The sequence below is a fragment of the Hemicordylus capensis genome, chromosome 4 (assembly GCF_027244095.1).
Source record: "Hemicordylus capensis ecotype Gifberg chromosome 4, rHemCap1.1.pri, whole genome shotgun sequence".
Lineage (NCBI taxonomy): Eukaryota > Metazoa > Chordata > Lepidosauria > Squamata > Cordylidae > Hemicordylus > Hemicordylus capensis.
In genome coordinates, this window is record NC_069660.1 from 317519435 (window position 1) to 317541574 (window position 22140).

Sequence of the window (22140 nt, forward strand, 5' to 3'; positions counted from 1 at the left end):
CACCAGATCTTTCCACTCGACTTTGAAACACAATCCCCCGAAGGCAACTGAAGTGCCCACTCAGTACTCAGACCAGCCAAGATGTGCTGGACAGAAACAGCTCAGGACTTCTCAGCAGTGGTTCCCCAGAAGCTCCTGGACAATAAATAAATGTTTCTTTATAAATAAATGTTTGTTTATTTATTTAACATATTTTTATACTTCCCGAAACTCACGTCTCTGGGCGATTTACAACAAAGCAAACAAACAAAAACAAAAAAGTTAAAACATTAGTTAAAATAAATAACAGAAAAAATTAAAACATTAGTTAAAACAAAATAAACGATACAGAAAAAGTTAAAACATTACAACAATTTAAATTTCAAAACAACATTTTAAAACAATGTTAAAACTACTAAAACAATATTTAATTAAAAGCCTGGGTGAATAGATGCATCTAAAGACTTTTAAAAAGGTGTCAGAGTTGGGGAGTCTCTTATTTCAGCAGGGAGCGCATTCCAAAGCTCTGGGGGGGCGACAGAGAAGGCCTGTCCCCAAGTAAGCACCTAACGAGCTGGTGGCAAATGCAGACGGACCTCTCCAGATGATCTCAATAGCGAAGAAGAAGTTCTCTTAAATCCCCAGGGCCCAAGCCATTTAGGGCTTTACAGGTTATAACCAGCACCTTGTATTTTGCCCAGAAACTTATTGGCAGCCAGTGTAGATCTTTCAAGACGGGAGTAATATGGTCTCTCTGAAATGACCCAAAGACCAACCTGGCTGCCGCATTCTGAACCAGCTGTAGTTTCCAGACTATACACAAGGGCAGCCCCACATAGAGCGCATTGCAGTAATCCAGTCTGGAGGTGACCAGCAGATGTACCACCATTTTGAGGTCATTTATCTAAAGAAACGGACACAGCTGGCACATCAGCCGAATCTGATAGAAGGCACTTCTGGCCACCGCCTCAACTTGAGACACCAGGGAGAAGCTTGGATCCAGAAGCACTCCCAGACTGCGTACAACAAATATTTATCATATTCTTACAGCTCGCATCATCCACAGCCTTCAGCCATTTTAATTGGGGATTATGGGAGTTGCAGTCCAACAACATCTGAGACTCCAAGGGCACCCCTGCCTTGGCTAAATAGTATATTAAAAAGTGTAAGCATGAGATCCAGTTCTTGGAGGAACTGGTGGCATTCCTATCAGTGGTCCATTTCTGAGGAGAGAAGCACTGACGTCGGAACCTTCCTATTAGTTACACCTTCTTATTGAAAAGCCCTGCTTGTTTAACCCCAGCCAAGGAGATGGAAGGAAGTCAGTGCACTCTGTGTGCACTCTGCACACGTACAAAAGCTGGAGATGCCCAAATTAGATGCCCATGCAAGACTCCAAATGAGATACCCAGGTAAGCATCCCCAAGGTCCTTAAATCTGTCACTCTTACAGCAAGGTTGTTCTCACGAGCAGCTTAACCCAGGATAGGGCAGCCCAGCCTGGATTAGGCTGCTCCCCTGAAGCACAGGGAGGCTGGAGGCTGGCCCATGTGCTGCCGCCTGCATGGCCCCCTGGATCCGCGCCCCCAGCATGTCTGACCTCAGATGTGGGGGGCGTGGTCTCCCTCCTGTTGGGCAGTGCAGGCAGGAGCAACTCTCCCTGCCAAAAAGTCCTGTTTGGGAGGGAGATCGATCGGCCCTCCTTTAAGGAAGGGAGAGTCACTCCGGTCGCACTGCCAACACAGCACGGGCTGATTTTGGTTCCAAACGGGGCCGCGTAGCCCTGTTTGGGACTGAAATACACACACACCACACAGCGTCTGATGTCAGACACGGGGGACGTGTCTGGGGCCACGTTCGCGGCCCCTGGTTAGTGGCGGCCCAGGTTCTTTGAACCCGTTCGCCCAATGGTGGCTCCGCCCCTGCTGCTCCCTCCCAGTCTGACCCGACTTTTAACCCCGTCCTTTAGCCAGGGTTAAGGACACAAGTGCACCATTAACCCTGGCGCCAGGGTTGTGTGTATGATAACAGAGTCAGGCACTAGAGCGCCCGACTCACAGGGGAATCCCTAAATGTATGTAGGCACTCGTTTTCCTGGCCTCCAGCTATCTGCGCCACTGGGAGCCGTCTGGATTGTGTGGGTGTGCAACGGCACACTGAAGAGCAGCTGCCTGCTTGTGTGTGTGGGGTGTGTGTGTTTCCAACCCTGCCTCCCCACCCCCCAATTCCACTATCCCCACACCTTTCATAGTCGTGTGCATGGTCTTAATATCTCACTGAGCCATGAAGCTCACTTAAGCCACTCACTCTAGTCCCACTCAGCAGAACTGACCTCACAGGATGTTTGTGAGAATGGAAGGGAGGGAAACCATGTTTGTCACTCTCCGTTCCAGGGAGAATTACAAGGTAAAAGATATAAGGGTTTGTGTGTGTACGCATGCACGCATGCACATTTTTACATTTACATATCCTGCTCTTTCACCAAAGAGCCCAGGGAGGTGTACATGGTTACCTTTATCCTCACAACAACCCTGTGAGGTAGATTGGGCTGAGAGGCAAGTGAAGCTTGGTGACCAGTGAAGCTCACCCAGTGAGCTTCATGGCTGAACAGGGATTTGAACTCGGGTCTTTCTGGTCCTAGTCCAACACTCTAACCACTGCATCATGGCCCACACAATCCTTTGAATCTAGGTTTAAAATTGATAACCAACGAAGCTATTCCCACAATCAGTAGAAAGTGGGCTAAGGGAGATTGTGGGAACTACCAGGCTTGTGGGCAAGCCCAGTGGTTCCAAGGCAGCTAGCCCACCTAATCCCCCCTCCCCTTAATTGAGGTTAACAGAGCAAGCACTCTGTGAACTTCTTTTTTTCCCTTTTTCTTTTTTGCTCTTGTGCCGCCACCACTTATGGCAACACACGAGTAGACCCCCAACTGGGAGGTGCAGCCAGCCTCCCGGCCTTGTGGGGTCTCTCCAGAATGCCCTGTGCACTTGTGCATCCTGCGAAGCGCCTCAACATTAGAATGATTGAGTGAACACACCCCAAGCTGGGAATGGATTCAACTTGGATGCAACTTAGTATACAAACTGACATCAGTAACCTTGCCATTGGTTTGCACTGGGGCTATTCTTACGATCACAAAAATCGGGCTAGGAAAAGCCCGATTTTTGTGATCGTAAGAACCACCGGGCTCACAGCGAGTGCTCTGCAAACCCGGGCAATCTGCTCGTGAGTAGCTGTGGTGCGGCGCCACGCCGTGGCTACCCATGAGTAGACCCCCGGCTGGGAGGCTTAAAAGCAGCCTCCTTGCTCAGGAGTCTCCCCAGTATGCCCTGAGCACTCACGCAGGGCATACTGGGGCTTGCGAGGGCCATGCAGCCCCCAAGCTCCCCAGCCCCCGCCGGCTCCGTCTCAGAGCCGGACATCGTGTGGGCGGCTGATCTGGCCACCCAGGGCTCCCTTCCCGCTCACTTCCCAAAACCAGGTCTCACGGATCGTGAGACCCGGTCCACAATCATGCTAATGTGGGTTACCAACTTTAGACCTTTAAACCTAGATTCAAACAATTGTTTGAACCAGGCTTCTTCTTCTTCTTCTTCTTCTTCTTCTTCTTCTTCTTCTTCTTCTTCTTCTTCTTCTTCTTCTTCTTCATATCATCATCATCATTTTGCGATAGGGTTAACTCTCTAGGAAAGATTATCAGCCAAGAAGCAGTTGTTTGCTGCTGGCTGTGTTCATCTCGAAATATTCTGCCCTGATACGGCACTCCTTTCTAGGCTTCAAGCCAAAACAACCTTCCCTTTCAGTACACCTCTGGAGGCAAGGTTGCTTTGGATGGGCACAAGGACCCCACCCAAGAAAGCCACACCCATCACACAAACACACACCTGTCCCTTTGTTGGTGTTTTTGTGCCCATGTGTCAAAATGACTTATCCTAAATCCAGGGAAATCAAGGGCAATGATTCATGACCCTCAATGTTTTTAGAAGCCTTTCTCTTCGTACTGGAAATTTCAAGAAGAACTTTCTTATTGACCTAGTAAAGTTCATTTTTGTGCCCTTTCATGGTGATTCATGCCACAAATACTCCTTTGGTTTCCAAAAGAAACAGAAGGCTGGTCTGTAATGGGGTCTATGATTCTTCTTTTGCGATTTCCAGCCTAATTGTGTATTAGTCTGTTGCAGTAAAAACAACATACAAGTCTTGTGACACCTTAAAGCAGGAGATCACCACCTGGGGTCCCCAGATGTTGTTGGACTACAACTCCCATCATCCCCTGCCACAAATGTCCAAAGGGTGTTATAGTCCAACAATATTTGGGGACCCATGAAAGGTTAAACAAATGGCCTGTGGACCACGTAGAAGCATAAGTTTCATCGTTTGTGTGTGTGTGTGTGTGTGTGTGTTTGCCATTTCTCCCCAAAACTGGGAAGGGCCAACACGAAAATAACTTTCCTGATGCATTATACAATGGTCTGGTTCCCAGAGTCATTCAAATCCAGGTTTAATGAGGGTCACCAACGCTAGCATGAGCATGTACCCCCGAACTTCTGAAAAAATTAAGTACCACCTCAGCATTTCAGTGGATTTTCTATTTACAGGAATGTGTGCCATATGCTGGAAGGAGAGCTGTAATAGAAGTTATTTTATTTCGGCCGAAGGGCTGTGTATTTGGGGCCAGGAGATGCCAGGTGTCCGATCCAGCATGGGTAAGGGTTGCCACCTTTTACACCTGAGGTGTGCAACTCAAGTATGTACCTAGGCTAGAGGGGATGATGGCCAAAGCCAAGAGGGTTGGACTCAGGGCCGTGCAGAATGCAGCACACCAGATTATTGCTGGGAATTTGGAAACTAGAACGTTCTGCACATTCTGCAGCACACCCATTATTTGCCATTAAGGCTGACAACCTAGGGATGGCCAGCCCGGGATAGGCTGCGTGTGAGAACCTGCCGGGATCGGGCCCGATCCTGATGGGCCAGCCTCACCTAGCCTGGCTTTTAAGCCTGGCTATTAGCTGAGGTTAAGACAGCAAGCGCTCTCTCACTCCCGGGTACCTACTTGTGTGCAAGCACAGGCCGCTTCCAGCCCAGCCGAACACAGAGGCGGGCACCTAGAGTGCTGGTCTCTTGGCGGAATCCTCCAATGCGTCACGCATGTTGCATGCTGCACCGCGGGCTTCTCAGAGGCCGGGACGACCGAGTCCCAGCCTCGGATCAATCCGCCCTGCTCCACGCTGCACGGAGCAGGGCTGATCGCGTGGGCATGCTACGAGGGTGATATTTCCCCCAGCACTGCCACTGCTACAAAAGACTGCCACCTTTTAGCCATAAAAAGAGAGATGAAAGCCAACCTCTTCCCTCTCCCATCGCTGCTGCCGCCACTGAATGCCTTTTAACTGACCCAGGATGTGGCCAAATCCAGTCCTGCATGTGTCCATCTTCCATATGATCCTTGATGGATCATATGAACACAACGACAAATACGACAAATATTTATATACTGCTTATTTGTTTATTTATTACACTTATATCCCGCTCTTCCTCCGAGGAACTCGGAGCAGTGTACAGGCTTATTTTTATCCTCACAACAACCCTGTGAGGTAGGTTAGGCTGAGAGATACATGACTGGCCCAGAGTCACCCAGTGAGTTTCATGGTTGAATGGGGATTCGAATGCGGGTCTTCCCGGTCCTAGTCCAACACTCTAACCACTACGCTATGCCGGCATCAAAAGTTCATCAAAAGTTCCCAAAGCCGTTTACATCGATATAAATAAATAAATAAAATGGCTCCCTGTCCCCAAAGGGCTCACCATCTTAAAAAAGAAACATAAGATAGACACCAGCAGCCGCCACTGGAGAGATGCTGTGCTGGGGATGGATAGGGCCAGTTGCTCTCCCCTAGCTCAGTAAAGAGTATCACCACTTTTTTTAAAAAGTGCCTCTTTGCTCACTTAGCAGGGATTGCTCAGTTATCATATGAAATGATTCTGATCCATATGATGAGTCTGCTCTTTGCTAATGGTTGGTTGTAACTATTTTATGCAATGCCTTGAGCATGCCAACAGAAAGGCAGAATACAAGGATCCCAGAGTGGGGTACATGGTTATGTTTATCCTCACAACAACCCTGTGAGGGAGGTTAGGCTGAGAGATACGTGACTGGCCCAGAGTCACCCAGTCTGTTTCATGGCTGAATGGGGATTTGAACTCAGGTCTCCCCGGTCCTAGTCCAACACTCTAACCACTACGCGACACCACAGTGGCAGGAGAGGCAAAAGGCATGCGAGCAGAAAGAAAAGGGGTCTGCCCGTGGGGTTTTCCAGATCAGCTTTGAGAATGCCAATCCACTTCTGCGCCAGTGCAAGCCAGGATTGCTTCCGGGTTGCAATCTCTGCCTTCCAAGCTATCCCCTCAGGCCTCTCTCTAGAGAGAACAGGGTGGGGAGAAGAACCCAGGAGGTGGGGTTTGGGGCTCAGAGATTCCTCTCCAACCCCTGAGCGAGCTTGTTCTCCTCGCCTGCACGTCTGTGCTCAGATGAGTCAAGGGCTCTGCGCACACCACATTCCAGCAGACAAAGAGGCAGAGGAGAACAAGCCACAGCCTGTGTGTCCGGAAGATCTTGCGTGCAACGATGAAAGCGGTCCTGGCTGCTCTGCTGACTTTTGTGGCATCCCTAGAACTCGGTAAAATGACTGAACTTTGTCTCAGGGGAGCTTGGTGAGCGGCTGGGGTTCGGTTGTGAAATTGGGGTTTGTATGTAAAACGGAGAGCCACAACAGCGAAATCTCAGCTCTGACTGGGGGGCCCTGTTGGAGGACTCAAATGTGTGGCAGCTACTCGGTGTGTGAGAACCATGCTCTGCACTCTGCCGGCTCTGGCTCAGATGCAATTTCTTCTGTACTTTCCGTCCTGCTCCAACATGCCCCCTACTAGATATACCTGATGCTCGCTCACAGCTTGCTGACAGGTGCTAGTGGATAAGGTGTTGGCCTCCGAAGCTGGGGCCTTGGGATAGATATTAGTATTAGGAACAGAGGAAGCTGCCATATACTGAGTCAGACCCTTGGTCCAGCTAGCTCAGTATTGTCTACCCAGACTGGCAGCGGCTTCTCCAAGGTTACAGGCAGGAATCTCTCCCAGCCTTACCTGGAGATGCCATCTATTTATCTGTTTATCTATTTAACTATTTATCTATCTATTTATTTATTTATTATCAACAGCATCATTAATTAACATAGCAATTTACAGTTGAAGGATACTTCTTTCTCATTTTTTCATACTGTTGCAGAATATTGATCGAAGTGTGAAAAGTGTGATAGTTTAATTGTTTTTTAAGTTGTTTTAAATTGGTATTTATATTTGTATCTCTGTTTTAACTGTTTTTAATGTTTTCTGTTTTAATTGTAAACCGCCCTGAGCCATTTCGGAAGGGTGGTATAAAAATCAAATAAATAAATAAATGAAATGAAATGAAATGTAATTAGGAGCGTTTCCTGACAATACAATGGGGGGAAATGCATGTTCTTAATTAGGGGGTCTTGACAAAATTTGAAAAAACTGATATCATTGAAGACAGGCTCAAAAAGTAACATCTCTAAAATATAGGGTATGTTGAGGTAAATATATTAAACGAGATATAACAGTTGGCTGTTTATCTGTGAGGAAGCACCAGCACAGCACTCCTTAAGAAAAAGAATGAAATGTTACCATTTTAAACCAGTGTATTTGCCGTAGGAGAAAGCCACAGGGCTCTGTGGTTGCCCGGAGTTGACATCGACTCAACGGCACAACTTTACCTTTATTAACAGTGGGGAAACAACCTGCCTAGAGAGCAGGAGGCTGTTGGTTCGAATCCCTGCTGGTATGGGAAACACCTATATCAGACAGCAGCGATATAGGAAGGTGCTGAAAAGGCATCATCTTATACTGTGCAGGAGGAGGCAATGGTCAACCCCTCCTGTATTCTACCAAAGAAAACCACAGGGCTCTGTGGTCACCAGGAGTCGACACCAACTTGAGGGCACAGTCCTTCCTTTCCTTTATTAAATAAGATATACAAGTCTGTGTTTTTGTGAGGAAGCAGTCACAGAATTGATGCATTGTACACCAGAACATCTTTGGAATGCAGAATTCACCTTAATCTCTCTTGGAAGATTGGCAACATTGTAAAAATTAACAAGTCCATGGCAGAAAATGGGTAATATTTTCTTAGTCATGGGAAGAAGAATTCTAGCAAGCCAATCCACACAACAGGTACAATGTATGCTGTGTTTTGTGGGTTTCTTTTTTTAATGATGATTGTGGTGTAAGCCACCATGAATTCTTCCCACTGCACACCCTCTCTGCACTAGTAAAAAATAAATATATTTTTTTTCTTCAAGTAGTTTACTTCCTGAAAAATGGAAATGTGCGCAGTTTCCCCAGGACAATTGCAGGACAGGAAAGGGAGAGCTCTTGAAATGCATTGTCCTCTCAATATGCCTCAATGGTACACATTTGCAAGCAAAAGGAGGGGGCTCTTTTTCAGTGGGTGGCAGGTCCTTTCACCCAGCTGAGGCATATGGTGCAAAAAAAACAACACCCCCCAAAAATTCCAATTTCACAGTATCAAAGGACCTTTTTAATTTTGCTTCCAAAAAACTGGAAGCATAACTAAGAGACTCCTTCCATATCAAGAGGCAGGAATATCAGAGCTACACAGGAGAATACAGCAGTCCACAGACATCTGAGGTGCTGTCACACTGAAGAAGAAGCATACTTTATACACAACAACCCTGTGAGGAAGGCTGCCCAACTTTGGCCTGCTTGCATGTGCTGGTCTGGCTTCTATCATGCCATGCTGCAATGGACGATGGGGAGATGGGTGTTGGGAGTCTAGCCACAGCTGGTGAGCTTCAGGATGGCCACACCACTCCCTGACCAGGAGCATGGTTGCCCAACTCTGGACCACCTGCAGGTCTTGGACTCTGTATCCCATCATGTCCTGCTGCAATGGGCAATAGTTTGATGAGCATCAGAGCCCAGCCACAGCCAATGAGCCTCAGAATCTACCCCAACCTGGAGCGCGGCTGCCCAACTGCTGCGATGGGCTTTGGAGTCCACCCATAGCTGGAGACCCACAATACAATTTTAGAGTCATAAGGTACCAATTGCTTTGTATAAATTTGAGCATGGCCACACTGTAGTCTTCAGAAAAAGAACCCATGTCCAATTCTCCTTCTCAACCACTAAGCTAACCAGGCGACCCTGTGCCAATCCCATGCTCAGATTAATCAAAAATAAAATTGAGCAAAACTTATTTATTTATTTATTTATTTGAAGCATTTAATATACCGCCCACTCCAAAGACTCTGGGCGGTGTACAATGACATGCAAATAAGCGAACATTAAAAATTTCAATCAAAAATTCCATTAAAAATACAAACTAAAATAGATAATGGAAAGGAAATAAAGTAAACTACAGGGCAAATGCCCGGTGGAAAAGAAAGGTCTTCAGTAAGGATTTAAAGATGGGTGAAGAGGGGGCTAGACAAATCTGAAGGGGAAGAGAATTCCAAAGAAGTGTGGCAGCAACCGAAAAAGCCCTTTCGCGGGTCCTAGAACTCCGAACCTCTCAAAAATCAGGGACTGACAAAAGGGCCATCTGAAATGATCTAGCAGGACGAGATGTAACTGGATGGGAGAGGCGATTCTGTAGGTAAGCAGGCACCAAGCCCCACAAGGCTTTGAAGGTCAGAACCAGGACTTCCAAATTGAATTCAGAAGCGAATGGGTAACCAGTGCAGCAACTGCAGGAGAAGTGTTACCCTGTCATATCTTTTGGCACCCATAAGTAGGCGAGCCACTGCATTCTGGACCCGCTGAAGCTTCCCGATCGTCTTCAAAGGTAGCCCTAGGTAAAGTGTGTTACAGTAATCTAAACGGGAGATGACAAGGGCATGAGTCACTGTCATTAGTGCCGGCCGATCAAGATCAGGGCATAATTGGCGAACCGGATGAAGCTGGGCAAATGCACTTCTTGTTAGAGGTTGTTGATTTTTACCCACAATAGGTAAAACAGCAGAGCACTAAGGAATGAGCAGACACTCCAGTTACAGAGTAGGTAGCAGAGGATGGTTTGGATATTGCAGCTATTTAAAGAAAAGACATGGAGATCCTTGTATGACTAAACACTAAATATTTATTGGTTAAATGCACTTAGATAGGAAAGACCTATCTCTAATCTAAAGGACTACATAGTGGATAGGTAAGGAGAGAGAGAGATGTTTCCATCTGCTCTCTAGGAGGAAAGGAAGGATTGTGACTCAGCACAGGAAGTGCTGCAGAGTCAGTTCAGGGGTCATACAGGAGGGACAGATAGGGATACCCTTACTCAATGTCTCTACTCCCAATGCCCCTAGTGGTCATTTGGACAGTTGGTGCAAAAGGTCGATGCACTGGAAGTTCATCTCCAACACTTCTAGCCGCAGCCTCCACCTGCTGTTCAAGCAGGAGGCGTGAGTCCAAAAGAACCCCCAAGTCATGGACAAGCTCCTTTGGGATACAGAATATATATATATAGAAGTTAGAATATATATATTCTAACTTCCATACCTTAAAACAAACTGCCTTTTTCAGAGAAAGCATGACTCTACCTCCTCTGCGGAGAGACACAGTACTTCCATCCATATGTAGAAGAAGACAGATTTAACCTTTCCCAGAACCATCACTGTAACCTGGAGCAATCAGGTTTCACGGATTCAAATGCTGGCTGTCTTTGAGAATATCCGTGCTTGAAAATTGACTAATGCTAAAAGAATTTACTGTTCTTCTAGCAGTTTCATTCTGCTGCAGGTGCAGAATATTCGGCGGTTGTGGGGTGGAATTGCAGAATCTTCTTTCCCAAGTCTAATGGTGGGCTCCTTTTTGCTGGAGGCTTTCAAACAGAGGCTGGATGGCTAGCTACCAGAGAAACTGCAGCAGATGCCTGCACTGCACAGCGGGGTGGAATAGAAGACCTCTGAGGTCCCTTCCAGCTCTCGCATTCTCTGAACATGGGTAAAAGAGTCCCACCTGTAAGATGGCAATGTTGGTGGCCAACATTACCATGTTTAGTCTGAAATAATAGTCATCATAATGCCTGACATCCAGACTAAGGAGGCCCCAGCGCTTTTCACAAAGTACTGTGGCTGCTGTGCTGCAGATTGATGCAACCCCATTGTTAGCAGGGGTGGGCGATTTTCAACCAAACGTTCCCTGCAAGCCTGCACCTACTTCTGGGTCGCAGCAAGCACTTCTGGGGGCAGCAGGGATTGGCGGAAATAGTTCCTCCTAGGGGCACATGCCCTGTGTTTGTGCAGGATGCAGCAGCCAAGGGTGGCCTCAATTTCTGTTTTAGAAATCTAGCAGCTCGTCCACCCACAAATGCTGCACTTTGCCACTCCCCCACCCACCCACCCACCCAGCAGCAGCACTGTTGTCTCCTTATTCTGTATGTCAGCCGTAGGGACATAGGAAGCTGCCTTAAGCCGAGTCAGACCATTGCTCCATCCAGCTCAGTGTTGTCTACCCAGACTGGCAGCAGCTTCTCCAAGGTTGCAGGCAGGAGTCTCTCTCAGCCCTGTCTGGAGATGCCAGGAAGGGAATCTGGGGCCTTCTGCATGCAAGCATGCAGGTACTCTTCCCAAATCAGCCCCAAAGCAGATCTTCCATGTAGTCTCCCATTCAAATGCAAACCAGGGCAGATCCTGCTTAGCAAAGAGGACAATTCATGCTTGCTCCCCACAAGACCAGCACTCCTCCCCACTAATATCCTCTCTAATAAAACGCTTGGTGTCCGTCCGTGGATGGGCACCAAGCGTGTGTTCGTGCCTCCCTGCCCTGTTCTGCGCCTGCGCGAAGCGCAGGCCCAGAACAGGGCAAGGGAGACACGACCGCCAGCACCCGGAGGACATCTTGGACGGCCACAAGCGGCCGCCCAGAAGAAGCCGGTTGTGGGCGGAGGGGAGCTCTAAGCCAGGTGAAGAGGCGGCAGGGGAGATTGGCTGAGGCTGCCTCGCCGGATACCGGAACAGGGAGGCAGAGGGCGGCGGTACCAGGGAGGATGACGGCAGCTCCTGCGGCTGCGGGGAGGGCAGAAGCAGCTGCCGCCAACTCAGGGAGGGCAGAGGCGGTGGCAGCGGGACCGGCCCTGCCACCGAAAGCGACAGAGGTGGCGGCGGTGGGATCAGAACGAAAGCAGCCCAAGACAACAACGAGATGGCCAGAGGTGGCCGCCCCGAATACGCCGGGAGCAATGGCGGCGGGAGAAAATTCAAAAGGAGGACGGGAAAACCGGTCAAAACAAAAAGGAGAACAGGGAAGCCGGGCGAGAAGGCGGCGAGGCCGCCAACGAGGCCTGCCGCACCAAACAAAACAATAGTGCCCGCTCACCCGTCCTCCAAGGTGCCAAAATCCACCTTCCCCACTCCCCCCCCAAATTAATAACTGCACCGCCCCCACCTATCGCCCACCCGCCCAACCAGCTGCCCAAACCTAACTGCCCCACTGCACCCCGCGGCAATCGGCCAAAAAAACCCAAACAAACAAACAAACAAAAAAACACACCTCCAAGAAGAAGTGAGGAGCTTACAGAAAAAGCTCCTCTCTGTGGCAAGCCTCTGCCCAGACTGCCGGTATGGAAGCGAAGGAGCCTATTGCATCATTTGCATCCATTGTAACAGTCTGAGCAGCAGCAGAGCATAGAGAGGAGCTCTTTTCGCGAACTCCGCACTTCACAGCTGATAAAACGGACAAACAAACAAAAAAAAAAACCAGGGGCAAAAAGGAGAGAAAACAGGGACAAGGGAGAGGAAAGGGGAGGGGGGGAAGGTGCAGGGAAAAAAAGACCAAGAAACAGTGAGCAAAAACCAGAGAGAGAAAGGGAGAAGGGGAAAAAAACCAAAAACCCAAGGGACACAAAAAAACCCACAAAAAACAAAACAAAAAAAAGGGGGGGGAGGGAAGGCTAGCGCCCGTTATTATAACGAGCTTAAAAATACTAGTAACAAATAAGATGATAGATAGATAGATAGATAGATAGATAGATAGATAGATAGATAGATAGATAGATAGATAGATAGATAGATAGATAGATCTCTGTAGAACTTTCAGAGCACATTTTGACAGCAGGGAAGACAGGGTCTGTCTGTTCCTGGCAGCAGTTTATACCAGAGAGGGGACCATAACTCAGTGGCAGATCATTCATGCTTTCCTTATCGAAGGCCTCGGGAACCAAGAGGAGGAAGAGATTTTGCCTATGGCTCTGCAGAGTTGCTAAGGATGCTGGGTTGGGACATCATTGCTCTACACTAGCACCTCTGTTTTGTTGTTGTTGTTGTTACTAGACATATTTGCATACTGCCAAAACTTGTGTCTCATGGCAGTTTACACTCAGATTAAAACAACAAAATCACACTAAAACCATAACACAATTAAAACAGTTACTACAACAACAACAGTAAAACCAACTTACCAACCTGCCACTAAGGGAAGGCTTGATTAGACCAATGTGCCTTCAGAGCTCTTCTAGAGACTGCTAGAGATGTTAAGGCTCTTACTCTACAGGGAGAGCATCCCAAAGCCTGAGAGCAGCTATGGGGAAGGCCTGATCCTGAGCTCCTGAGCTGGTGGCACTGGCAACCACAGGCAGGCCTTGCCAGAGGATGTTCATATGCAGTGAGGACCCCGAGGAGAAGCCCCAGGAAGCGTCACGGCTAACTAGAGATAGCAGCTGTATCTTGGCTTTCCCCATACATGGGGTCATCCTCATGACACCCCTGCAAGGCAGATTTAGCGGGTACCTGAACATACCACTTCTATGATTTGGGGTACAGGAGTGAATCTGTAAGTGACGTAACTCTTCCCTTGACGTAAATGCTTTGGGGACATATTAAAAATTAATGTTACAATATATTCAAGAAAAAGAATCCAGGAGCACCTCCGTGTGTGTTTATTTATTCATTCATTCATTTATAATGATCGTATTATCGTATCGTATGCATTTATCGTGTCATATTTATCGTGTCACTTTTAATCATATCGTGTTATCGTATCATGTTGTTATTTATCAAACTATCATAAGTGTCTCCACCAGAGGTCAAAATGCAGCTAAGGCCACAAGTCCCTGTTATTGCTAAAGCAAGCATGCTCTGACACTGGGCCCTCCCGTTACAGCTCTCGCCTTGATGTGTTACACCTGCAACCAACCCACCGACCTCAGCAACTGCTGGACTCGCACCAACTGCTCGTTGCAGACCGTTGCATGCAAGACGACGGTGCACTCCGTGGATTCAGGTGCGGGCAAGTCAGTGCTAAGTACTGAGTACTTTACTCAGGCACAATTCAGTATTTTATATATTTAGTTCTCGAATAGCTATTTTCAGGTGACTATTGTTCGAGGGATCCAGGGAAACCGAATAATATTCCTTCCTTCCTTCCTTCCTTCCTTCCTTCCTTCCTTCCTTCCTTCCATCTTTTGGTCCTAATATTCACAGAGACAAGCATGAAAAGCATGTTGGTCATTTTTACTAAAGATTTTGCTCACTGGTATGAGAGATGAGAGCTGGTCTGGTGCTAACAAGCATGACTTGTCCCCTTAGCTAAGCAGGGTCCACCCTGGTTGCATTTGAATGGGAGACTTGATATGTGAGCACTGCAAGAGATTCCCCTTAGGGGATGATGGAGCCGCTCTGGGAAGATCAGGAGGTTCCAAGTTCCCTCCCTGGCAGCATCTCCAAGATGGGGCTGAGAGAGATTCCTGCCTGCAATCTTGGAGAAGCCGCTGCCAGTCTGTGAAGACATTATAGTGAGCTAGATAGACCAATGGCCTGACTCAGTATATGGCAGCTTCCTATGTTCCTAAGGTATTCAAAACCACTGTGGCGAGATATTCCTATGCACACCAGAAGTTATCACGTCCCTGAAAGGTTCTCCATTCACTTCAATGGAGGGGGCATTTGCTGACCCAGAACCCGTCCCTTGAAGGAAGATGCCAAACCATCTAGGAGCCTTGAGCACGCTGGAATCTTCCAGGAGCTCTGAAGGAGGGTGGGGCCAAGCTTTCTCAACACCCAAATTATAAATAGGAGGAGAGGCATGGGCATAGCGTCCATTGGACAAGAAGGGAAAATGTCCTCCAGCCTGGAAAGGCAGGGAGCCCAAAAAGAGGCCCACAAGGCTGCCGCCAGATGCTTCTGGGGCGTATGGCACTTCCCCCCCACCCCCGGCATCTGCCTGTGCATCCTCCTCCCAGTCCCTCGCTGATGCTCCAACCCCTGGCCAGCCCACCATGCAGGAGCTACTGGAGGAGGGGCTGCCTGGCCCCCATCCACCACCACCCCTGGACAGAGGACAGCATCCCTTTGCCCTCCCCTGATCCATGCTGTCCAGCCGGCACTGCTGCAGGCACCCTCCTGAAAGACTCACCAAACAGTGAGTTCAAGAGACGGGGAGGGGGAAGGCTTGGGGTAGGTTAAGGTTGCCCCACCCTCTTGCGTCTGACACCAGGCTTTGGGGTGCGCGTGCTTTGCACACGTGATGGATGGAAGCCCACCAGCTAAACTTTGTCCCCCAGCCGCCGGGAACCTCGCTACTCCTCTGAGGAGACGAGACGTCATTTGATTCCTAGTGCTGCTCTCTCTCCAAGCACTTAGAACTCTAAGGGCAACAGGACCGGGTTTAATTGCCTTTGGAGTCCAGTGTGAACTTTATTTTGGTCATCAACCAGCAAAAGCCACAGAGCAGGAGCAGAGCAGAACCACTCTATAAGCAGACAGCACAACCCCTCGTGCTGTGTCTGGTGCCCAGAAAGAGCCACTGAACTCCAAGGATGTTTCTGCCAACTCACAGTTCTCTCTATGAGGCTGAGTTTAAATTTCATATCCAGCTCCATATATTTTATCTACTCTCTCCCCTTCACTTTGAGGGGCCTTACCATTCCAAACCTGGCGAGAGACTCCCAGCTATCAAGAGAACCTTTTTGACGTTAGCTCCCATGGATGACACATCGTCAATCACCCTTACACAATCAAGCAGGTCTCATGCTTCAAAAACCTGGGGCGTGATCTTCCATGCATCCGGCACCAGGACAGCCTACGTTGCCCAAAATGCCCAGAGGAGTACTGCTGCCCTCTTAAAATTCTTCCTGTCAAAAGGAGGCCATTACATAACTGCAGACCTCAAACTATTTGAAACTGGGTCACTGGTGCAACGTATCTACAGAGCCCGGCTCCAACACGGCCCCTCTAGAGCCTGTCCAGTCCAAATTCCTAAAAGCAGTATTCCAGGTACCCCTCTGCATCTCCAGTCCTGGTTTACGACGGGAGGCAGGGCTGGTGAAAGCGGAGGCCAGAGCAGGGCTGTCCATACTCAATTTTCGGCAGGGTGTCCGACACACAGAGGTCCGTAGCAGAGACAAGGCAGTTTATTAACTACAAGAGGAGAGAGAACCAGGACCCCAAACGGTCTGGCCGAGTAGAGCATTCAGGGTAGAAGGAATGCTTCTCCAGCATGACAAACTGCATAAATACCTTTCATATGTTTCAGGTGTGCTGGGAGAGCAATACCATTTAAAGCAACATGCAGCACAACAACTCCCAGCATTCCCAGCTATGATTTATTGTGGCTGAGGATGATGGGAGTTGTAGTCCAACAACATCTGAGGGCCCAAGGTTAAGAAACCCTGCCGTAGATCATTGAAAGCACACACACACACACACACACACACACACACACACCCCTTTGACTGTCTTGGAAGAAGATCCTCTTCCCGGAACTTCTGTGCCCCTGTGACACCGGGCAAATTGAAACCACTGAGCACATCCTCCTACGCTGCCTGTTTACTCTGGATGTCTCTAGAGACATCCACAGTGCCCTCATTCTCCCTGCCGGGCTGCACAAGCCAGTTCTGCATCTCCCTGCCACTGTTCCCTCTAAGGCGTGCACATGTGCATGCGCTCACAAGTTTTTGGATGGCCACTCAGTTCAATTTAGATCCCGCTCAGGTTGAATCAGGAAGGCCCCACTCTCAATGCACTTGCACGCACACTGCCTTGATCCTGCCGCCCAGAACAAAACTCATTCCGCAGAGATGAAAAAAATTAGAGGGACCACTGCTCCCTGCTACTCTCTGACTGCAACCCTTTTATAACACATAATTAAATATTGTGAAGTTCTGCGCAGCAGTGTGCAAAATTCGCCGGGATCTGACCACCAGCAAGAATTAATCACATCCAACTCAGCTCATACCTAAAATACCCAGTTATACTGTTTTCATTTTAACATATTTTAATCTAATTTTAACTCTAATCTTAACTGTTTTATAACTTCTCGACGATTTTAGGTCTATGCTCACAGTCTCTAACTTCTTAACCTCTATCATATTTTAATTAACTTTATAACACTCCATAGGTTTTAGTTCAACAGTAACATTTTAGCTTTTACTTTACAGTTACATATACTGTTTTTAACACTACTGTTGTTGAGTTTTATCCTACACTGGTCAAAGACTGAAAGATATTGATACTGATTGAAGTCAGTCACTCTGGGCTATTCACAAGCCATCACCCTAACAAAAAGTGGCCTTCCAGGGTAACAAGAGGATAAGGTTCATAAAATACCTAGGGTGGCCATATTCTGGCTTTTCAAATCTGGGTGCCTAATTTGTATATTATGTAAATTGGCTTGAAAATAATATTTGAGCCATAGAGTGACTGCACATTTTGCTCCTGAATTCTGCTTCTACAAGGACTAGAGCTTAGCTTATTTATTTATTTATTTATTTATTTATTTATTTTTAAATGAAAGCTGAAATCCGGGCAAATCTGGGTGGGCTAAGCAATCTGGGTGAGATGCTTAAAATCTGAGTGAAACCCGGAATTCCGAGGGACATGGCAATTGTAAAAATACCACATTACTAAATCACCTCCTTTCTCACAGTCTCTTTTCACAAATATATTTCAGGCTTCCCCTTTTTCGGAAACATCACTGTGACCAAATCCTGTGCTGAAAAGTGCACACCCTCCGAACCAGACGGAATTGGGGAGAGTCACCCCGACTTCTGCTGTTACAATGATTTGTGCAATGTTGGTTCCGGGCAGGAGGCCAGGGTGACCTTCTCTGCCATGGGTTTTACAGCTGCCATTGCCTTTGCCCTCCTCTGGACCAGAGTATAAGGCTGGCGGCTGGGTTGGCTTGGAGAAATTGCACCCAGAAAAGAAGCGCAGAGGCACTGTCCCAAGGGGGGAAACAGCAGAGACTTTCAGGACGTTCAGAGGGGGTTCCTCCAGAAGTGTATGGATGCTCTCACTCCAGATAGTCCCCCACAGAGGACGGAGTCAAGAAAACTTCAGGGTGAGAATTGCACCAAAGAAGGAAGAATTGCACTGCCATCAGTACCTGGCATGTCCTCCATCTGTGTTCGTCCTTCATAGTTCTAGTAGCTTCCATTTCCTTGCTGTGTGCCCAGATTAGCTGGCACTTGGCAGTATGTCCCCAATATATTCCTAATATCTTGAAAATGTACCTCTTTGATTAGCAGAAGATCAGCCTTCTTGGTATTGGGTCTAACTCTGGGCCTATTCTGTCCTTTGAAGCTATGATGCTTATAAAATTTGGGTCCTGCATGTGTAAGACACCCAGCGAAATAGTCATACCTAAATGTACACATGCATTTCCTAGGACACAGGAAGAGGTATGATTTCCAGTATTCTTTCATGGGAAGATTCATCCACTGGTTCTGTTGGAAATGCATGGATTATACAGTGTTTACTCACTAGCTTATGAGCCCTTTCCCATAAAACACATATAGCTATTTTCAACTGGCATACTCTTGAGAAATGCAGAGGAAGCTTAAAATCCTCATTTCTCCCCTTTGCCTAGAAGGTTTCTGGCCTTCATGGTTTCTGAGACAAGCATGAAAGCAGGTAGATCGTTGTTGCTAAAAGCTTACAGGAAACGGGTGGCCCAGATGGCAATCTTAATGTCTTGCCCATGTCCTTTCTAATGCAAGAGTCACTGTCCTTCCATGCTGCCACCAGCACCACTGAGATTCTGGTTTCCCCTTCCTCACTGCCCTCTGCTACCCCAATACTTGCTAAAATATTCCATCAGTCACCAGAATCCTCACACTACAATTTGAATGCATGATGTACGTTGAACAGAACCATGCAAATTTGCAGGGTCCTGAGCTCACCATTAGGATAATTCCAAGGTAGGATCCAGTACATTGTAGGGCTTGGGCTAAGCCACAAATTTGATCCTTGGCCTCACAAGTTACTTAACCTTTTGTTCCCCATATATAAAATGGGGAGGTTGGTGGCCCGCTCTGCAGGCTTGTTGTGAGAATGGTCAAGAAAAGGATGCCAAAGCCCCTTTGCATGCTGAAAGTGGTGGAGGTGGGTGTAACAAGAAACGAGAGTAAGAATAGTTTTGTCTACCACTATGAATGTGTATACATCACTTTTCAACAAAAGTTCCCAAAGTGGTTTACACAGAAAAATAAATATCAAATCAATAAGATGGCTCCCTGTCCCCAAAGGGCCCACCAGCAACAACAGCTGCAAGGACACTGTACTGGGTGTGTGGGTGGATGTACACACACACACACTCATCTACTCATCCATGATGAGTGAAAAATGATGCCTGATGAGTGAAAACAATCTTGAGGAGTAATGTACTGTGCCAACATTTTTTGACCCATGTACACACACACACACACACACACACACAAACACAGTAGGATAAAGCTGAAAAGCAACTTCATCCCTCTTTCATGGGGTGCTTTAAATAAAAACAACACAACAGTCATTATGCAAGGGAAACACATGTTGAAATCTAATTCTAAACGGGAACGTGGGAAGGGAAGGGTAAAGCTATTAAGAGGGAAACCAGCAGAATGTCCCTATTCATGCCTGAAGAAAACCCTATGCAGATATTATGTTACACCTGCATTCAGTTGTCTGTACACACATACAAGTTTTTGTGTGAGCATCCGTTTAAAAAGTGAACCTGAGTGCCGGCTCCCTGAAATGCAGATTACAGATAGGAAGTGGACTGCTGTATCTGTGTTTAACATCATGTGTGAATAGCAGTATCTGCCTACAGATCTGTACCTGTGTACACAGGCGCTTTCAAGATTACATGCTACAACCGTGGTAGTTTTACTCTGGCTTGGGAAGATCCTCTTGAAAGCGTAAATAAAAGCTGTTGCGCAAAGCTACCAGCAGGGGGAGCAGTCTTTTCTATCTTGCGCAAACTTCCTACAATGGGAAAATACAGCTTTTCTTTTTTCTTTTCTTTTCTTTTCGCAATGTTGTAGCACAGTAACGCAAAGATAAAACCCGAGAGAAGGCATCAAAAGTGTGAACGGCACCCTGCTGACAGTGCAGGGACAGTGATGTCGAAGCACAGGCAGTACAGAAGCACACTTTATGGACACATAGTGACACTGTTGTAGCGGGTAATCTGGAAAGTGCCCTGGTCTACCCATGTGGCAGAAGCAGGGTGGGAGCCGAGGGTGTAGCACCTACTCCTCTCACTGTGTGAGGGGATGGGAACTGCGGTTTAGCAAGACCTGGATTGCCAAGGGTTGCCTGCCCCTGCTGTAGACTAGGACCGGGGAGACCTGAGTTCAAATCCCCATTCAGCCATGAAACTGGGTGACTCTGGACCAGTCACTTCTCTCTCAGCCTAACCTACTTCACAGGGTCGTTGTGAGGAGAAACTCAAGTATGTAGTACACCGCTCTGGGCTCCTTGGAGGAAGAGCGGGATATAAAATGTAAAATAAAATAAAAAAGATGGCATGCAGCACTTAGATGCATGTGTCAGAGATGACGATAAAGCTGTGGGGTTGACATGTGAGTCATGGGGAACGGGTTAGGGCAGGGGATCCCAACCTTGGTCCCTCCCCAGATGTCATTGGACTACAATGCCCATTATCCGCAGTCACCAGCCTACCTATTGCACAACGAGGGGTGTGCATGAACATCCCCATTCCCCTGCCCAGCACACCTCCTTGCAAGGGGGGGGTGGTCATCTGACCCACAACTAGGGTTGCCAACATTCCATTGCCTGAATAAGGCACACAAGGGGGGGGTCTTTTGCGGGGGGGGAGTCATCCCAAGGGCAATCAGAAGCCTGAGTAGCAATGCACTGGGTCAACAACAAGAACAACAAAACAGCACAAGCCCCATGATTCCACCAAACGTCTTGTTCACACAACCATCCCATTTAGACATGGAGCAAGTGTCAGGGAAAGAATTAAGAGAACTCCTCAGGTTCCCACACACACCCCAAGGAGGGGGAGAAAGGTATTTATTTGCTTTTTTTCCTCCATTGGGAGAAAATAGTTGAGCATTACAGGGCTTGGGGAAATGTGAGTGGGCCAAATGAAGGGATTTGGGGGTCCCTCCTTTCAGACACTGCTGAAAATGCCTGACTCCCCTCCACACCACTCGAGGGACAGCCGGCAGCCCCCATAGCCACATTCAGCCCAACAGCCAGACCCCCAAGGCCACACACCCCACTTAAATGGATGCCATAATTCTGGGGCTTCTGTTACAAGAATCAAGGGTGGTTTCCTAATCCTACAAAGCCTGACACTCGTGTGGTTATTCACCACCACGACTGACCTTAGGAACATGGGAAGTGGCCTTAACCCAAGTCCGGCCATGGGTCCATCTGGCGCAGTGGGGTTCTGTTCTGCCTGACACCAACTCTCCAAGGTTTTTCACAGCAAAGTTGTTCCCTAACCTCCATGTAGATGCTGCCAGGGAGTGAACCTGGACCTTTGTCCATGCAGACATGCAGATGCTCTTCTACGGAGTTATGGCCCCATCCCCTAAGGGGAATATCTTACTGCACTTCCATGTATTTATTTTATTTTATTTATTGTTCTATTTATATACTGCTTTTCATTAAAATCTCACAGAAGTTTACAACATATGGTTAAAAACAATACACAATGAAAATACAAATGTAGAGCTATTAATATGAATATAAAAATAATCTCTATTTAATTTAAATTCAAAAACCACTATAAAAGTGGCCCCCATAATGGAGCGGCCCCCGGAAGCTCCAGCATGCTCTGCACAAGCGCGCAGGGCATGCTGGAGAGACCCCCGAGCCAGGAGGCTGCTTTTCAG

The 22140-nt window shown here is 47.6% G+C and overlaps 1 protein-coding gene across 1 annotated transcript; it reads left to right on the forward strand.

The window, feature by feature from the left end:
* Positions 1 to 6509: 6509 nt before the first annotated feature.
* On the forward strand, positions 6510 to 20206 carry LOC128323845 (ly6/PLAUR domain-containing protein 2-like). The gene is made up of 3 exons (XM_053247702.1): positions 6510 to 6661; positions 14172 to 14291; positions 17958 to 20206. The coding sequence occupies exons 1-3, from the start codon at positions 6610 to 6612 to the stop codon at positions 18167 to 18169; spliced, it is 384 nt and encodes a 127-aa protein (XP_053103677.1). The 5' UTR covers positions 6510 to 6609; the 3' UTR covers positions 18170 to 20206.
* Positions 20207 to 22140: the final 1934 nt, after the last annotated feature.